The 19,226-nt window shown below is 41.4% G+C and overlaps 1 protein-coding gene across 6 annotated transcripts in view; it reads left to right on the plus strand.

The window, feature by feature from the left end:
• Positions 1-711: 711 nt before the first annotated feature.
• The window catches only part of VPS54 (VPS54 subunit of GARP complex), a 45,654-nt gene continuing 27,139 nt past the window's right edge, over positions 712-19,226 (plus strand). The window contains exons 1-7 of one of the 6 annotated variants that reach the window (XM_083606428.1): positions 712-1,014; positions 9,824-9,985; positions 11,466-11,707; positions 13,252-13,330; positions 14,111-14,145; positions 14,683-14,814; positions 17,243-17,628. In XM_083606428.1, coding sequence (XP_083462554.1) covers positions 9,850-9,985; positions 11,466-11,707; positions 13,252-13,330; positions 14,111-14,145; positions 14,683-14,814; positions 17,243-17,628 — 1,010 coding nt within the window. In that variant the 5' untranslated portion in view covers positions 712-1,014; positions 9,824-9,849. Of the gene's footprint in view, positions 1,015-1,212; positions 1,402-8,386; positions 8,777-8,818; positions 8,924-9,820; positions 9,986-11,465; positions 11,708-13,251; positions 13,331-14,110; positions 14,146-14,682; positions 14,815-17,242; positions 17,629-19,226 lie in introns of those variants that run through there. The other 5 variants (XM_083606427.1, XM_083606432.1, XM_083606429.1 and 2 more) reach the window with 5 other exon arrangements.

Below are 19,226 nucleotides of genomic sequence, written 5' to 3' on the forward strand. Positions count from 1 at the left end.
CCTGCTGGATCAAGCATTCTGTTCTAACAGTGGCCAACCAGATACCTGTGGACCGAAATACAAGAATGCTCTCCCTTCCTGTATTTTCCAGTAACTTTTCAGAAGCCCTACTGCCTCCCACTGCAGAGGCAGAGCAGGTAAAGGACACCTGGACCGTTAATTCCAGCCCAAGGTGACTCGGGGGTGCGGTGCTCATCTCGCTTCAGGCCGAGGGAGCCGGTGTTTGTCCACAGACAACTTTTTGGGTCCTTTTATTGTAAACTACCCTGATAATTTCTGTTTATTACATAAGTAGATAAGACAATAAAATGATATCACATCTTGAAACATGGAGTAGTTTTTTGAAGGTACGCAAACTGGAATAAAACCATGTAATATTTATGATAAGAGAACAGTTACTTATAATTTTTATTTCAAAATACTTTAAAAATTCATTAATGTAAATGCACAAAAGCTTTGCCTTTCTCTAAAACAGAAAATGGGAAAGGGAGATGCTACGCTTTATGAAAATGTTTGCAGGTGTGAGAGGGAGGCAGAGAAGGGAGGATGCAATGGGGGGAGGAAGGGAGCTGGGAGTGGAAACGTCCCATCCAGAGCAAGTCCCATTGATTTGTTCCTTATCCCAGTTAAGCTGTTATTCTTATTTGGACGTTCCCGTCTCTCGCAAGCTGCGATTCAGGATGCCGCCCCGTGGTCTGCGCCTTCTCCGCCTGGGTCCCCGGCAAGGCTCTCTCTCGGCCGGGAGGCTGAGCGGGCTCGTCTTGCTGCAGAAACATGGCTCCGCCCGAAGTGGTATTCGGGAGAGGAACTTGCAGGCTGCGGTTTTGTGGCGCTCCTGCAGCTGCGGGTTTGTTTTGCTGAGGCGGTTTCCCCCTCTTCGCCGTTTTCTGTTTTTGCTTCCGATTTGAAGGTTTTGCTATGAGCAGCCTGGGCGCACTTTTATATGCCAAGGGCGAGACGTATAAATATTTGGAAAGAAACCGGCGCTGACCCCGAAGGCAGCTGATTTCTGAGGTAAAATGTTGGTTATTATGTCATATACGGCGGCTGTATTTTGCTGACAGGGAGGGAAGCGGGTGGCGATGCGCTTGCCGCGAAATCTCCCTCCGGGGCCGCCCGGCGCAGCAGGCCTTTTGCCCGGCTGGGCCGAGAAGGGGGCGGAAGAGGCGGCGGCTCCGCGGGCGCCTCTGGCCCCGGCAGCTGCGGCGGCTCCTCCTCCTCCTGGCCGGGGCTGCGGGAGAGGCGGCGCTTGCCGGGCCCGCTCTGCCCGCTGCCGCATCGCCGCCGAGCGCGCCGCCCGCCCTGGGCCCAGCCGGCAGCCCGGAGAGCCGCTCCATGGTGGCGACGTGTCGCTTGGGAGGCGCTAGGCCGCGGCGCCGCCTTGCCAGCTTCTTCCCGCAGGTACGGAGGGGCCGGGGAGGCGGGCGGGCGGGCGGAGGAGGCCTCCTCGTCGGCCCCGCCATGAATTCCAGGCCCCGAATGGGCTGGATCCCGGAACTGCGCTCCTGCTCCCTCGAAAGCAGCAGCAGCAGCAGCAGCAGGAAAGGCGTAGGCGAGAGAGAGAAAGCGGGTGCTGGGGTCCCACCGGCAGCCCAAGGGAGCAGGCCACCCTCCGGCCGTCAGTATCCCGCACATGTCTTCCGTAGCGCGCTTCGCAGGAGATACTCTCCTCTTCCTTCCTTCCTCCCTCCCTCCTCCTCCCGCACCTTATTTGTGGGCTCAGGCTGCCTTCGTCGCAGAAGTGCCGCTTTGGCCCGGCGGTTGTGGGTGCCCGGCGGCCCCTTCGGGGGGAATTGGGTGGGTGCTCGGGCGCCCAGGGAGCCGGTGCCTATGCCATACCCTCCAACAGTTCTCGGATGAAAATAGGGACGTCCCATTCCACAATGGTAATTTTACTCTTTATACTCCACACATCTTACTGGGCTGCCCCAGCCACTCTGGGCAGCTTCCAACATATATAAAAACATCATTAAAAAATTAAACATTAAAAAAACTTCCCTATACAGAATTGCCTTCAGATGGCTTGGAGGTCAATAACTCCATAGCCTCCAACATTTCTCCAATGAAAATAGGGACGTCCTAAGGAAAAGGGGGACTTTCCAGGATCAAATCAGAAACTGGGACGGCTTCTCTAAATCAGGGACATCCCTGGAAAATAGGGACACTTTGAGGGTCTGCCATGCTTTGTCATAACCCCTTTCCTCTCCCTTTTCCCCACCCTCCCCAAATTGGCGTGAGCTGTGACCCCATAGTTCCCTTTCCAGAGGATATCACCCACTGCTTTAATTCTTCTTACACAAATACCTTCCACCCCTTTTAAGCCATAGGGCGCTGTTTGCAGGCAATCCTATCCGCCCACAATTTATCTCCCTTGCCCTTTCTTTCGACGGAAGGTTGTATCCTGCGAACCCCACAGAGGGCAAGTAGGTTCCACGAACTGCTGGTTCTTCTCTAGACTGACCAGCATCATCGGTCCATTTTATCAGATGCACAAAGTGTTATCATGAATAATTTTATAGACAGACAGCCAGATATGTGGAAGGTGGCAGGGTGGAGTGGAGTTACACACATTGAGGTCGAAAGGAATGAAATTGAGAACAAACAGACACACTTATACGTTAATAGCAGCCATTCATACGAAAAAGTTGTTAGTAACATAGACTTCTTTTAGTGTGGTTTTAAAAAACCCACTTTTGTCCCAATAAAGTGTACAAGTTGCTGACCCTCTTGAGGACTTGTAAGCTATTAAAATAATATTAAAAGGCTAGCTTTCCACCAGTAAGACTAATAGGCAAGGAATGGCCAGTGAAGTCCTACCCAACCTTAGGCACCAATTTACCCCATCAAAGCTTTTTTTAAAAAAAGACAAGTGGTTTCAAATTTGTGACATGAATCCATTTAGAGAGTGGCATCTTGCATTTTGAACAGGAAAATATCTGATAAAAAGACAAGACATGGAGAGATCCTTCCAAAGCTGCTGCATACTCTACCTCAGGGGTCAGCAAACTTTTTCAGCAGGAGGCCGGTCCACTGTCCCTCAGACCTTGTGGGGGGTTGGACTATATTTTGAAAAAAATACAGTGGTACCTCGGGTTACATATGCTTCAGGTTACAGACTCCGCTAACCCAGAAATATTACCTTGGGTTAAGAACTTTGCTTCAGGATGAGAACAGAAATCGTGCGGCGGCGGCAGAAGACCCCATTAGCTAAAGTGGTGCTTCAGGTTAAGAATGGTTTCAGGTTAAGAACGGACCTCCGGAATGAATTAAGTACTTAACCTGAGGTATCACTGTATATGAACGAATACCTATGCCCCACAGATAACCCAGAAATGCATTTAAATAAAAGGACACATTCTACTCATGTAAAAACATGCTGATTCCTGGACCGTCTATGGGCCGGATTTAGAAGGCGATTGGGCCGGATCTGACCCCCGGGACTTAGTTTGCCTACCCATGTCCTAGGTTATATCCAAGATAAAGTACTATTCATGTATTATGATTCTTCTGATCTTAAGGTATATTTCAGCGGCAGAATGAGAAATGAGACAAAAATGCTGATGGCAAAATCAATGAGAATACTATTTGGAAATAAAAGTGATTCACTGCTAGGCTTGTTTAATATTAAATTATTTTGGTCCATTGCTTCTAAACTCTGAAAAAGACAAATAGGAAAAGAAACATATAAGAAGATCCAGCTGGGACAGACTAGTGGAAGGGTTTTGTTTATTACTATGTTACCCAGCCAGATTGGCAAGGCATTACTACTATGTACTACTACTACTTTTTGTGTTTTTTTATATTGAAAACTGCCCTGTGATCCTCAGATGAAAGGTGTATATGTGATTTATTTTGAAGGGTTATATATACACTTTGCCTTCACAGCTGCCTCCATCTGTCCTTCCATGCTAATATGTGCTTAGCATATTAAATGCACCTGATAGCTGGTACTTGGAAAGTGCCACCATTGAGCTTTTCCTTTGACAGTCTGGATCGAGATACCTTCCTACATTGTTTTTGTTATGTTTTCCCAGCATTATATGCTTCCATTCTGGCATATATAATTATAATAAGAATAAGAATGTGTCATGTATTCATGGGTTTACAACATAACTTCAAATGATACCCGAGGAAGCATCTTGTCTTAATGTCAGACGTATGTGTGTATAGTGCATTTCATTAATATACATACACTGGAGTAACCATCCTATCCTCAAACTAAAAAGTTCTGAGTTGGGCCACATTCATGTTTATAAATGAGTTCCCTTACTCTGTACCAAAAAAGTCACCTGGTGTCTTCTGTCCGTTCACCTCTTTTTATCAACATTTGAAATCAGTGAGTTTATTTGAATGTTTATTCTGTTTTTCTTAAACGTGTTTAATCTTTTGTTTAGGACTTGAAAATAGCTGTGTGTGTTACAGTCTCAAAGGTTTTTTTAAACTGATGGAACTGGAAGAGATAGGAGGTCTCATTACTGGGACTTTCTTGGACTTTTCCTCAAACTTAATATTGTTATACTAAATCATTTGTAGAATAGTTTCAGAGTGCAATGTGTTGGAAAACGCCTAGGGGTGCCTGCTAACCTCCAGAACTCCAAGCATCCTCCGGTATGCACAACGCTGGAAGAGGCATCTCCCCGCTCATCCAGTGTGCTTAGCGACATAAACCAGCTTGATTGATGCACACTGATCATCTAGCATAACACAGCAAGAAGCGTGAAACATCGTGGTCTAATCTACTATTTATAATGAAGTAAAAGCAGAGGTACATTACAAAGTACATACAGTGGAAGAGAGATAAGGCTGTTTTCCATTCCCACAGTCTGCTCAGGCAGGCATGTGAATTATACCAATCACATAATGCAGCATTGGACGAGTGAAATTGCTAACATCTTGTTGATACTATTAGAGACTACTAAATTTGATATATCCTGTATGAACAAAAGGTTAGTTAGCAATACAGTGGGATTTTACTCTGCTCTTGACATCAAGGCACCCCCCCCCCATATATATATATATATATATATATATATATATATATATATATGCATGCGTGCACCAAGATGAGCACCTCTTGTGTTGGACAATCAAAGTTATATAAGTGGTTACATATAAATTTAACCTTGGATTGAGTTTACATTATTTTCTGTGATCCATTATTTTCACTGCAGTGAAATGGGGGTTACTAGAACCCTCTAAGTCTATTCTATGGGTAGGCAAACTAAGGCCCGGGGGCCGGATGTGGCCCAATCGCCTTCTCAATCCGGTCCGTAGACGGTCCAGGAATTGGAGTGTTTTTACATGAGTAGAATGTGTGCTTTTATTTAAAATGCCTCTCTGGGTTATTTGTGAGGCATAGGAATTCATTCATTTCCCTCCCCAAAAAATATAGCCTGGCCCCCCACAAGGTCTGAGGGACAGTGGACCAGCACCCTGCTGAAAAAGTTTGCTGACCCCTGCTCTATTCTATCTGCCAAATCCAGATAACTCCTCCCAGAAAATTAAATTAAATTAAAAATCTGAATGAATCCATTTTGAACATCAACTAGAGTCCAAGCCTATATGTTTAAAGTTTTAACAGGGGTGGCTAACCACCAGTTCAGGGGCCTGATCTAGTCTCTCAAGCATTTTTTTTTTCTGTTTCCTAACACCCTGCCAGTTTTGGAGAGGGCAATGTGTATATATTTCTCCAATATTTGGGGTTCTATCCAGCATGAGGACACATTTGTCTTGTTTCCTAGTCACCCTTTTTGGTTACAGTCCTCTTGGTACTCACCTCCTGAGTTTGCTATTACAGTACAGTGGTACCTCAGGTTACATACGCTTCAGGTTACAGACTCTACTAACCCAGAAATATTACCTCGGGTTAAGAACTTTGCTTCAGGATGAGAACAGAAATTGTGCTCCTGTGGCGCGGCAGCAGCGGGAGGCCCCATTAGCTAAAGTGGTGCTTCAGGTAAGAACAGTTTCAGGTTAAGTACAGACCTCCGGAACGAATTAAGTACTTAACCTGAGGTACCACTGTATCTGGGTCAGAAATGTAGCAAAGACTTGAGTACTTTCTTTCATTTGTGGTGGCTCTCACCTGCACAAAATATGATTTATTGAGAAAGCAATCAAAACCTTCAGTGTGCCATGCTGGATGGCATTTTGATGGGACAGGATTGTCCCTCTCCCTGACTTTTCTCAGTTTCTGCACTTACTTCCAAGTAAGCGTGCATATGATTGTGCTAGTAATACTTTTATTGACCTGTTATGAGCTGTAATCCTAAATAATATGTGTAGCTAGGGTCTTAACTGCTAAGTACTGAAGGTCAGAAAAGGTTCCTAGCTTATTTGGAAGTGAATAAGGAACATGTTTTTGCAAAACTAATATAGTATGCCGCGTTTCAGCCTACTATTTCCCCATTTGGGTGTGGGGCTACCTGCACCTTAACTCTGGGACTTAGGTTTCCTCTCAGCACAATCCCAGTGAGCTCACGGCTGCCAGCTAAGCGTGTGTAGGATTGCAGCTTTAATCATTCCATTTTGCCAAGTTGGAAAAGTTGCAGACCAATGAAGGGCTTATTTATCCAGAGGTTACTATTTCACATTTGCTACCCCCCCATCTCAGTGAAATACATATTCCAGCCTTCCACAACTTTCCAGTTTATCAACATTCATTGACTATGATCATTGATGGATTGAGAGATCTGAGTCAAGAAGACCTTCTGACCCAGCCAAAAGCAATTATTATTATTTAGTTTGATTTAGCTTCTATTCTACCTATTTGACCAGACCCTGCAATGAATTCAAACAAACAAACAAACAAAGAAAGAAAGAAACGAGTAATCCTGCAGGTTAAATTTAGGAACTTGTGTCTTAACTTGTATACTGTTCATATATACTTTATAAACAGCTTAAATTAAGCAGTATGGGGAACTTTCAGGGTAAAACACTTTGGCTTCAGCTCAGAGCTCTTTGGAAGTTTGGATGTGCAGACAGCTCTTACTTGCTTTCTTGACTTGGACAAGGGCAATCATTGCATTTACTGAAACTGTGTGCTTTGGAATAAGCAAGGAGTCCCTGAATTTCAGGGAATTTATTTGGGATTATTTATGTATATTTGCCTATGGATTCCAGATGCTTTGCTTGCAATAACTGCAATGTGTTTCATTAAGACATAGCTTAGATCAGTATTAGGTTAATTTAATTGATCTAAAATTTGACAGACTACTTTTATTACATCAGTGAGAGAAGTAATATCAACATGAATCATTTTCAGGCACTGAAATGTGAGTTTTTAAAAAGATCTTCCAAATGTTAAAACTGGAACATTTGTATGTTAACCTTGCCAGTGAAAATGTAATGACAGGTGGAGATATAATAAAAATAAATGTTCAACAAAGTTTATTGTATGAGCTGTGATTAATCCAGGTTCATATTTTAGTTTCTGGAGCCATATCAATGCCTACCTTAAGCATGGACGTAGCCAAAGGGGGGCAGGGGGGGCAGTTCCCTCCCCAAATCAATAAAAACCAATACAAATCTGCCCCCCTAACGAAAGCCTGCCCCCCCCCAACAAAAATCCAGGCTATGCCCATGAATGTAAGCTATGGTTTCTGCATCTAAGTAGAAGTACAGTGGAACCTCGTGTTATGGACGGGATCCATTCCGGAGACCTGTCCGTAACACGGAACTGACGCAAGTTGAAGCGCTGTGTCTGTGCAGGCGCATGGCGTGATTTAGCGCTTCTGTGCAGGCGCAAGTGGCGAAACCCAGAAGTAACCCGTTCCTGTACTTCCGGGTTGCTGCGGGACACAACACGAAAACACGTAACCTGAAGCGGACGCAACCTGAGGTATGACTACAGGATACAATTGCAGTCTAATGTAGGAGTGCAATTAAAGTATTTTCTGTTGGTGATACTTCAGATTTTCTTGTGAGGTTTTGTTTTGTGTTCATTTCACTTTTACTTTGTGATGAGATTTGAATTGGAAGGCTTGTGCATTGCTGCATATTTGAAAAAAAATATTCACTAAATTCAGAAGGATGCTGTTGTTATCTAAATTAGAAAACTTAACATTGCAATATGAGGAAGCATCTTAGCTAATAAGCTGGGGCCATTCTTCACAAACAGTTAGTTTGAATGTCCTGCACAGGTCTAAGATGTAACGGGAATGATTTTCACCACGTAATTGCTAATTATGGAGCACACTTTGATATTTTCCCTTTTGATACTATTTTACTAGAGCAATTAGGAATTGTGACATTTTGTTCTTTTTGTTGTTGTGTGAATAGACTGGTGTGTACAGTGGCTTGCCGAGGTTAGTTATTTATAAGATCATAGAATCATAGAATTGAAGAGCTTGAAGGGACCCAGAGGATCTAGTCCAATTCCCTGCAATGCAGGAATATTCCGCTGTCCTTTATAGGGATCAGACCCGCAACCTTGGTGTTCTCAGCACCAGGCTCTAACCAACTGATGCTAAATTTATGACTATACTCAAATAGCTGTTAGCTGTGAATAATTTAGTGTGGCATCATGTTGCTGCTGATTTAGGACTGGTTTATTGGTCTAGTGAGATGACTTCAACTAGAAACATTTACTCTTCCTGTTATGTTTCTCTTTTGTTACTGAAATTAAGCTTTTCACCTTTGGCAGGGAATAAGGTGATTGTGCATGGTAGAAGGGAGAGGAGGAAGATGACGACGAGGAAGTTGAAAGCAAAAGCATTATACTTTTTCCAGAATATCTTACAAAGCCTGCTTATCCCACCTGTCTCTTCCCTAGCATGTTGGTATCTGTGTGCAGTAATCACAAACTGATGATTTATGTTCAATTAATCAGCATTTGCATCTTAGAAAATTCTACAGGAAGGTAGAACCTGGTTGCATTCAGTGAACTAGATGAAGACTAGTTGAAGAAAAAGGGTTTATGAAGGTTTATATCCTTGATCTCTTTTCTTACTGTACTGGTAGATATAGTTGCACAAGAATGTGAAATCATCAGTATAAGAAAACAAATAGTCCATTGACTTCAGTGGCATTAAGTCATGAGTTTATTGTTAGCATGTACTCAAAACTTTTCCTAGAAAGAAAAAAGCCCCATGGGTATCATTTGTTAACCAGTGGGCTGTTATGACCATTGTAAAATTGAAGTAATAGGTATCAGGCATATTTGATTTGATCTTGGCCATTTGTTTTCCATAACTTATCTAAAAACTGCTCTAGTCTTATTTGTATGTATTTTAATGGACTGATAGTCCCATATTTGATAATAGTTATTAATATACCACACATAATGCATAACAATTACGTATATTTCTAAAAGAGAGTCTACTTAAGGTCACCAGTGACACCCAGTGGATAAATACTGCAAGTAAATCACTTGAAAATACCACACTATTCTTCCAAATACAGTGGTATGTGGGTTTTTGAATGTCTCCGTTGATAAACATTTCAGTTTTCGAATGCCATAAACCTGGAAGTAAATGCTTCGGTTTTTGAACATGCCTTAGAAGTTGAACAGAAACGCGGCTTCTGCTGAGTGCAAGATCTTGAGGCCTAGCTGTCGGCTATTGAGTTTTCGGTTTTCGAATGTTTCAGAACTTGAACGGTCTTCTGGAATGGATTATGTTTGAAAACCGAGGTACCACTGTATTCATTAAACATAAAGAAGACTGTATGGTGTTGTCTCATTACATTTTTCTAAACCATTTTATCTCCTTTTTTACCTTAACTATCAGTTTGTATAACTGGGTTGTCATATTATAATTGCCATCAGCCTGCCATTATATCTAAAAAGATGTTTATGAATACATGTTATCTCTTTTTAATTCAGTACTTAACCAGTGGTGACTATATGCAATGGCCTCAAGCCACCGGTCTTCACCAGTGCCTCCATCAAAGAGCAGTGATACTTTCATTAAAAGGGAAGTGGATTCTGCCAAACGCTTTCGACCAGTGCAGTCGCTGCCAGATGTATGTCCCAAGGAACCAACAGGTAAGTGTCTCTAACAAAATTGGCTTAACTTTTTTCCAAGCTGAGTGCCACGTTACCCCATTGAAAAGCTGTTGAGTGCCACATTACAGTATGTATGTATTAAATTTGTATACAAATTTAATACAGACATTCATACATACAGCATAGAAACAAAATAAAGAAACAAGAACAAAACCAAAACACACCAATAACCCCCCTCTCACAAACACATTTAAAAGGACATAGAATGTTAATCAACCAAAGGGCTGGTTGAAGAGAAACATTTTTTCCTGGCACCTAAAGATGTATAATGAAGGTGCCAGGTAGGATCTCAAAGTTAGTAGGTCTAGACCCTTACCCTTAACCCTCTCTCTCCCTCTCCCTCTCCCCATACACACACCATATCTCATGGAAACTGAGATCTGTGTTTGATACACGCGTGTCCCCACTTAAATGAGGGTTATGTTCCCAGGTACCACAAGTACACATGAAATCATGTATAGTGGGGAACACCATCTAAAAAGTCAAACACCAGCACAATCGCTCCCTCCAAACCTCTTTTCTCAAACTCCAACTCTCCACAGGCCTCCCCTTTCACACATTTTTGCAGTTTAAATAGATTTATTTAATTATTTCCCAGCTCTGCGTGTATGCATGAGTTGAACACACGTAAGTGGAGAGACACCTGTCATTACCAGGCTAGGCATGGTAAAGTTTATGCTGTTAAACATACACATTCTAGTGATTTCAGGGGATCTCTTCTGAGTGTGACTTAGACAGATACAATCCTTAAATAGTGAATTGACATTAGTTTGTTTATTGCACAGTTGCATATTACTACAAACATAAAAAAACAGTAAATGTTTAAATTTTGGATATTTGCATTAAACTTGATAGCCTATGTGAGCTTGAATGAAAAGAACATGCTGGATGAGTAATAATTTCAATAAGATTTTTTTTTATAGCAAAAACAATTAAAATCAATTTCAGGGTTATGTAACTCTTGAAATGCTGCATTGCCTTCTAATTCTTCTCTTAATTATACTCTTAGGTTCTGCTATTTTAATTTTTTTTTGTACCTTTGAAAGGAGCAAACAATAGTAAATTACATGATGACTGTTTCAATGTGTAGAAGATTTGTATGTCTGTCATTGTGAGGCTTTGCAAAATGTACAAATATAACAATTGTTAATACGCTTCATTTCTCTGATATCTGAAATTACCTGCTGCATAGAGATTTGAATCTGCTACCTCACTGCCAACATTGGAGAGTTCAGAGTTTTCTGTTCTACCCTGAATGCTAAAAGCAATATTAAGATAAGATGGATATATTTCAGTCTAAACACAAAGGTGGAGAGCAGTCCTGCAGTACATAATTAGAGTGTAATATCTCCTTAAGATATTTATTTGTATAGTTAATTCTTAAATTATGCTGCAGATTTTATCTTGTCATTGCTGGAAAAAATGCAGGCCTCTTTCAAGTTACTGTTTTGTCTTTCAGGTGATCCTAATAGTTTATGTGACAGTCCATCTTTAGTTGCTGATCAACATAGATGGACTATTTATCATTCCAAAGTAAATCTCCCAGCAGCACTAAATGATCCTCGGTTAACAAAAAGGGAATCTGATTTCTTTACAAAAACATGGGGACAGGATTTTGTGGACATTGAAGTTGTGCCTTCGCTCTACCTCCCACAGATCAGCAAGGAACTTTTTGTAACATACCAACAGGAAATTGTTCAGGTAAAAGAGAAATCCTATGATAGACCTGTCTATTTCTGATGTTCAGGCTGTGAGTGCTGTTGCTTTTGTAGCAAATAAGGGCAGAAAAAGGAGAGTTGGGGGGAACCCAAAGCTAGAAAGAAAGAAAGAAAGAAAGAAAGAAAGAAAGAAAGAAAGCCCATAGTGCCTCAAAACAGCCTAATGAGGATTGAGTCTGCTCAGTGGCCATGGAATGCTGACTGACTTTTTTTGCGTATTCTGTGCAGTTTAATTTGCTACCTCACAGAAGATGATAAAAATGTATTTGTCTCTTTAAGTTCTTTCACTGTTTATTTTTCTTCTTGCAAGCTGGTTTAGGACCTAAATGGCCTGCTTGGTGAGGGGCTGATAGTGAGGAGGTGAGCAGGAAAGGAATCTGCTGCCAGACCAGGCAGGCAGAGGATGAGCACAGTTCATGCTAAACCATTTTTTAAAAGTTAATGCTAGCTTGTCAGCCAAAGCCAGCTTTGAGCTAGTGTTTCAGATCCTGTTTTGTTAGCCTCATAGAAAACCATGAGGATGTACAAGCAAACCATAGTTTAGCTACACAAAACTATGGTTTCCTGTTACATCTGAAGTGGCCCACACTTAATGGAAATTTTTACATTTGTTGCACACGCACAGTATTATATGAACATTTTAAAAAAGATTCCATATGCTGGGAGAAGAAACACGACTTGTTCATTTAAACAGTTTTTCCTATTTTTAAGCAGTGTGATGAAAGAAGTACAAGCTCCCTGTGCACAAGGGCTAAAAGCTTGGAACAGTTACTCTACTCTGAATGTGTCTGCACACACTCTACCTAGCCCTTCTCAGTTTGAGCAGCAAGGTCTGAAGAGGACTTCAAGATGCATTTGACTGAATGAAATTGGAAGCTTCCTTGCAGTAGGAAACCAATAATCCAGAGTTGCTGATCATGGGGAGGCTTCTAAGTCTGTCCAGTTGGGTTTGCATAGAAGACCCCTTCATGCTAAGCACACTAAGATGGAGAGTGGAGGGTTGGTGCTGCTGTACACACAAAAGTTGTGGGACACACGGACACCAGTCCCCTGCACTCCCCACCCCCCTTGCATGTTCAGGATAAAGGCCTGAAGAGTACTTTAGTGCTAAACCTTACAAAGAAGCCTTAGGCCCTCAGGTGCTTTGGGACGATATGTCCCACCAGCCATGGAGATAATGGGGGTTGCAGTCCAACAGCATATGTGGACCTAAGGTTGGGGAAGTCTACTTCAGAGGCTAGCCCAGTCCTATGCATGGCTACTCAGAAGTAAGAGCTATTGTAGGCGTTATTCCCAGGTATGTGTGCATAGCTTGTCAGCTTTAGTTAAAGGTATAAGAAAAATTGGCCTTGATATATATATTTTAATCTTTAATATATTTTATTAATAGGAATGCAGTCCTGAATTACACCATTGCATTATAATAGATTTAATTTGTCAGTCAATTTTCATTTTGCATAGGAAACTTAAATAATGTGCTGTGGGGAAAAAATGTTTCAAACCCGGAATTTTCTTCACCTTTTGTAGAGAGAAAAGATTCATGAGAGATGCAAGACCATTTGTCCTCCTAAAGATACTTTTGATAGGACACTGTTACATACTCATGGTAGGTTACAGGTTTTCTTGTAGCTGCGTAGTCATTCTCTTTAATTTACTAGGGCTGCCATACGTCCCAAATTTCACTCTTCATTGGATAATTTGAGTCCCTGAGCGGGGAACAATGAAGTAAGGTAGTCATAAAATATGCAGGAAAAAGATAACAATATACAGAAATGACAGAGTATAGAAAAACAGGGCTAATAAAACAACAGCTTCACCATAAAGCAAGCAAAGATAAATTACAGTGAAGACAGCAATTAGAATTTCTAATTTCACCCAATACCTTGGTAAATAAAATACGACATCTAGCTGACTGAAATATTTCAAATTGTCTGCCCTGAATCTTCGAAAATTCAGCTTCATTTAATGCCCCCAAATTCTAGTATTTATGAGAGAGAGAGAGAGAGAGAAACATTTCTGTATTCACTTTCTCTATGCCATGCATAATTTTATACACCTCTCTCATGCACCCTGTCTTTTCAACTCTCCAATGGCTAGAGAGTGAAAGAGGTGAATAACTGCCTCCCCACCGCCTGCTGAGATGGTTCTTCAATCTACAATCTACAATCTATATTTGCTTTAATAATATTTTCTTCTATTTATCTAAAATGACTGAGTTCAGATTTTTCTTACTTGTGTATATTCAATCTGAAACCAAATCCAGAAACATTCCAAAGTTTAATAAGGGCCTGTATGTTTCATAAAATTGAAAATGAATGAGCAAGTGGAGTTTACTGTGAAAATATGTAATTTGAATCTTCTATTTGTTGCGGCATTTTATTTTTAGATAAATCCAGGACAGATCTGGAGCAAGTACCTAAGGTATGATGGAGATTTTCATAGCTGTAAGAAGAAATGCTTTGCTTGTGTCTTTTGCTTATTAATTTATTTGGGCTGTATGTATTATTTATTGAATTTATATACTGCTCTATACTCGCAGGTCTCAGGGCGGTGTACAGAATAGAGATACATATTTTAGCATAGCTTATCCTACTCTTATATGTGACAATGTATGCAGAATTTAGGCAGCTTATCAAAATGCATCAATTCCAGTTGTTTTCAGCAATCTTCCTCTTTTTGAAGTTGTTTCTTTTGCTAGATTCTGAAGATTAACTATTCACACTAACACTATAGTCACATTTTATTTTATTCTTGTCCTTTGCTACAATAATCCGTACATATTTCACACATACATAGGCCCAATGCAATAGTGTACTACAGCAAATTTCAGATTTGTGTGATCTCCCCTTCTTTCCTCCTTAGTCCACAAGGTTGAGAAATGGGGGTCTGCACTATACAGGTAAAGGTGGGAACATTAGTGGTGTGTGGTAATGAGATGTGATTGACTTCTTTTTTCAGATTTTTTTAAAACCAGATTTTGCCTTGGAAGATCCCCTAACATTTAATGCAGTATTACCTTGGTCTCATTTTAATACTACTGGAGGCAAAGGAAATCGTGATGCGGCTTCCTCAAAGTTGCTTCAAGAAAAGGTAAATAAACTCCGTGCTTTTCTCCCCCAGGGGGTACTCAAGGGGACATAGAACCAGCACCTCTTTTTGTTGTTGTTAAAAAACACTGACATTTACTGTAACAACTTCATGGTGCATACCGGCACCTATTTTTCTAGAAAAAAAGCACTGAATAAACTGTTTCCATAGCAGGTATTTGATCAGTGCGATGGAAGTTTCTTTATTAAGATGCTAACGGTGCATATTTTCTTGGCTTGTGTAATTCTGGTTGAGCACTTTCAGAATAAAATGTTTGTTTGTTTGTAGCCTGCCCATCTGACTGGGTTGCCCCAGCCACTCTATAATATATAGATATTATAAAGGACTGTTGGTTGTTTCTGTTGGAAGGTTAAGAACATTAAACCCTAAAAATGGATTGTGGCATAAGCATTTAAGGCAAGCCACTTTATCAACATTTGAAGTGTGGGTTATCCTTGCTTGATACTGATATCATTTCTGATATCAAAGGCTCTTAATCTGCCGTTACCCCATTTAGGATGGATGCACAATTTATTATTTATTTATGTTTATTCCATCTCTATCCTGTCTTTCCTCAAAATGGCTCAAGGTGGGATTTGTGATTCTGCCTTCCTCCCATTTATCTTCACAACAGCCTTATGAAGTAGGTTAGTCAGCGAGTCTGATGTCAGAGTGAAAATTTGAACAAAGTCTCCATAATCCTTGTTTGTCACCCTAACCGCTATATCAGTTGACTATCAGCGCTAATTGAGCCCAGATTCTTTCTGTTTCAAAGAGAAGCCAGCTGGGCAGAGTGCTGATTGGATAGTCGTAGATTCTGAAGACTCTTCCTGCCTCCAGTAAAAAAAAGGAGGTGTTCGGGAAAAAAGATTGTTGCTTTCTAAAAAGGCACTGAACACACATTGAGGTGGATTAACATGTCAGACACCTGAAAATACATTTAAATTTGAAAGCCTACATGAAGCATAGGTAGGAGGCAAAAATGAACAATTGAGTGGGAACAACTTTGTGTCAATAAAGGAGCAAAAATGGGGAAGCAGTCTTTGTTCAGCAGTAGAAAACCCACACCAGTTTTGCCGTGGGAAATAGTCTGATGCACATCAGAGATATAATTGGGTGCAGCCCAAAGAATGATGGGTGACAGTGAGAAGTTCTTATTACATAGTGAGACCAGAAAGCAGTGCAAAGAATTAAGAATGCCACATTACAATTTAGAGTGTAAGTGAGCATGATATTTACCGTATTTTTCGCCCTATAGGACGCACTTCCCCCCCTCCAAAAATGAAGGGGAAATGTGTGTGTGTCCTATGGGGCGAATGCAGGCTTTCGCTGAAGCCTGGAGAGCGAGAGGCGTCGGTGCACACCGACACCTCTCGCTCTCCAGGCTCCAGGAAGCTATCCGCAAGCCTTGCACGCCCGGGGGGAGTTCCCCCGGGCGCGCAAGGCTTGCAGGCGGTAGCCTGCAGCGCGGAGCACGGGGCGCCCTCCGGAGGACGCTCCGTGCTTCACACAGGTGTCCGCAGCCTGCCGCCCGGTGCGTGGGGCGCCCTGAAGCAGAGCGCCCCTCGCGCCGGGCAGACATCGGCCAGCCCCACAAGCTCGGGGGACAGCGGGGAGGCGCAGCGCCACCATCCCACTGTTCCCCGACTTGGTTTTGGGGGGGAAATAAAGGAAATTTTTCCCCCTTTATTTCCCCCCCAAAAAAGTAGGTGCATCCTATGGGACGGAGCGTCCTATGGGACGAAAAATACGGTAAATGAACTGAGCTGTTCAACTGTAGAATGGACTCCCTGGGAAGGTGGTAGATTCTCCTTCCTTGAAGGTTTTTAAGCAGAGGTCTGTCCTGGATGCTTTAGTTAGGATTCCTACATTGCAGGGCATCAGACTAGATGATCCTTGGGGTCCCTTCCAACTCTACAATTCTATGATTCTACAATATCTTAACAGGAATAAAAGACCCAGAGTGGGTATTCATTACTCAAACTTGTAATGAATCGGCAAAAGCAAGTTAAATAGGGTATATGAACTTTTAATGGAAGATAATATTGTGGTGCACAAGACACTTCCAGTCATTATTGATCTGAAAGTATCAAATCTGCAAATTAATTCCAACTTAGCCAGTTCATGCTGAAGTCTCATTTTGAAACTTTCCTCCTTGAAGAATGGCAGCGTTCAAGCCTGTTCTTAAACATTCAGGAAGATTGAAATACACCTCCAGTGTCATGCTCTATACTTTTTTTCTTGTTTTTCTTCGTTTAGTTTTAAATCCAGTGTTAATTAAATATGGGCTGTGTTCCTGGGTATGTGCATGTGTGATTTGTAAAGGCAGCGTGCCCATTTTACTTGAGTTAAATGTCTGGTATTGTGACACTGATTGTGGTAGATTAAGAGCACAAATGTTACAATATTGATTTCTCTTTCTTCCCTTAAGCTGAGCCACTATCTGGATATTGTGGAAGTAAATATCGCTCATCAAATCTCTCTCCGCTCAGAAGCATTTTTTCATGCCATGACCTCCCAGCATGAGCTGCAAGACTACCTCAGGAAAACCTCCCAGGCTGTAAAAATGCTTCGAGATAAAATAGGCCAAATTGATAAAGTAATGTGTGAAGGATCTCTTAAAGTTTTAAGATTATCATTGACTAGAAATAACTGTATAAAAGCATATAATAAACTGAAGTTAATGGCAACAGTGCACCAAACACAACCTACTGTACAACTATTACTGTCTACTTCTGAATTTGTTGGAGCGTTAGACTTGATAGCAACAACACAAGAGGTGCTACAGCAGGAGCTCCAGGGCATTCACAGTTTCCGGTAGGTGACATTTGACATTCCAGTAGAAATTCATAATCACATATAAAATTATTATGATCAGTTTCAAGGGATATCTAGTTCATGCAGATCTAAGTTGGTATTCAGCTAAATTTAACTCAGAGTAGAGCTGTTGAAATTAATGGCTACGACTAAGTGAGTAAAGCTTGGCTGCATACCACCTATAACTGGTATCTTTATATATGGTATTGAGTTGTACTAATTTACTATATTGTTAATTATATTACAGTATATTAGTGTCCAGTGAGAATGTAATTAGTCAGTTTTTTTAAAAGGCCCTAAAAGTATCCTTGATATAGTGTGAATTCTTATTTACATTAATAGTTGTACACCACATAAATGCAAAGGTAAAGGGTCTTCAGGCTGCCCTTCCTCTCTGTCAGTCAAGATAGGCCAGTCAAGATCAATCGGTGAGTACAGGTCACCTGGTATTATGAGAGTAGGTGGAAAGTTGTCTTTGTCTATTTTCCTCCACACCATCCATAATTTAATAAAGCACTGTCACATTCCCCCCCTCAAAAAAATCTTGCTTTCTAGACTAAAAGGCCCTTTATATTTTAGTCCAGGGTTTCCCAAAGTGGTCGATAATGACTCCTGGGCTTGATGGAGCTGTGCAAGGAGTGAAGACCTATGGCTCAAAATGAATTAGGGGTGGAAAAGAAGCTTGCAGAAAAGGGCATGTCATGCGCAGAGTGAACGTCCCTTGCCAGTGAGGAACCTCTGTATTTAACAAGATGATTCCACAGTACAGTGGTACCTCGCAAGACAAAATTAATTCGTTCTGCGAGTCTTTCCGTCTTGTGAGTTTTTTGTCTTGCGAAGCACGGTCAAGTCGCAACTGCACCTCTTCAAGCGGTTTTAAGAAAAAGGAAACAAACTCGCAAGACGTTTCGTCTTGCGAAGCAAGCCCATAGGGAAGTTCATTTTGCGAAGCAACTCAAAAAACGAAAAACTCTTTCGTCTTGCGAGTTTTTCGTCTTGCGAGGCATTCGTCTTGCGAGGTACCACTGTACAACCGTATTCTCAGACCGTGCTGCTTTGCTGCTAAAAAAATTGTAGGTGCTTTTCCTCACTTTATTCATTTACATTGGGTCAATGACAACTTCATAAGCTCATCCAGGGTTCAGGTGTTGGAGAAACCCTGTTTCTAAGCCTTTCTTAGAGTGAAGATAGTCATCCTTTTTGAGATACGTCGAATAGAAATCAATCTAGTGCTCTAGATGTTTCTTTCCCTTAGATTTGTGTCAGGGTGTGAAATGCTTTTCTAATAGTCATTGAATGGAGCTCAGCTTCTTTATTCCCGTGATGCTCTCTTGCTGGACTAACCATTGTACTCCTTTAGATTTGTTCTCCATGCATTGCTACTTATTTACCTTTTTGTTTTCTGTTTGCCCAGATTTTAGAAATCCGTTTAGATCTCCTTGCATTCTACAAACTTGGTCTTCTCACTGCCCCTTCTGACTCCCATCTCTTTATTGAAAAAAATAGATAGCTCTCACCTCAATAAATATCTTTGGGGAAGCATTACTGCAGGCATACCTCCACTGTTAGAAGTCAGTTTGCTCTTGCCCTCCATTTCC

This window comes from Podarcis filfolensis (genome assembly GCF_964270895.1).
Source record: "Podarcis filfolensis genome assembly, chromosome: 3".
NCBI lineage: Eukaryota > Metazoa > Chordata > Lepidosauria > Squamata > Lacertidae > Podarcis > Podarcis filfolensis.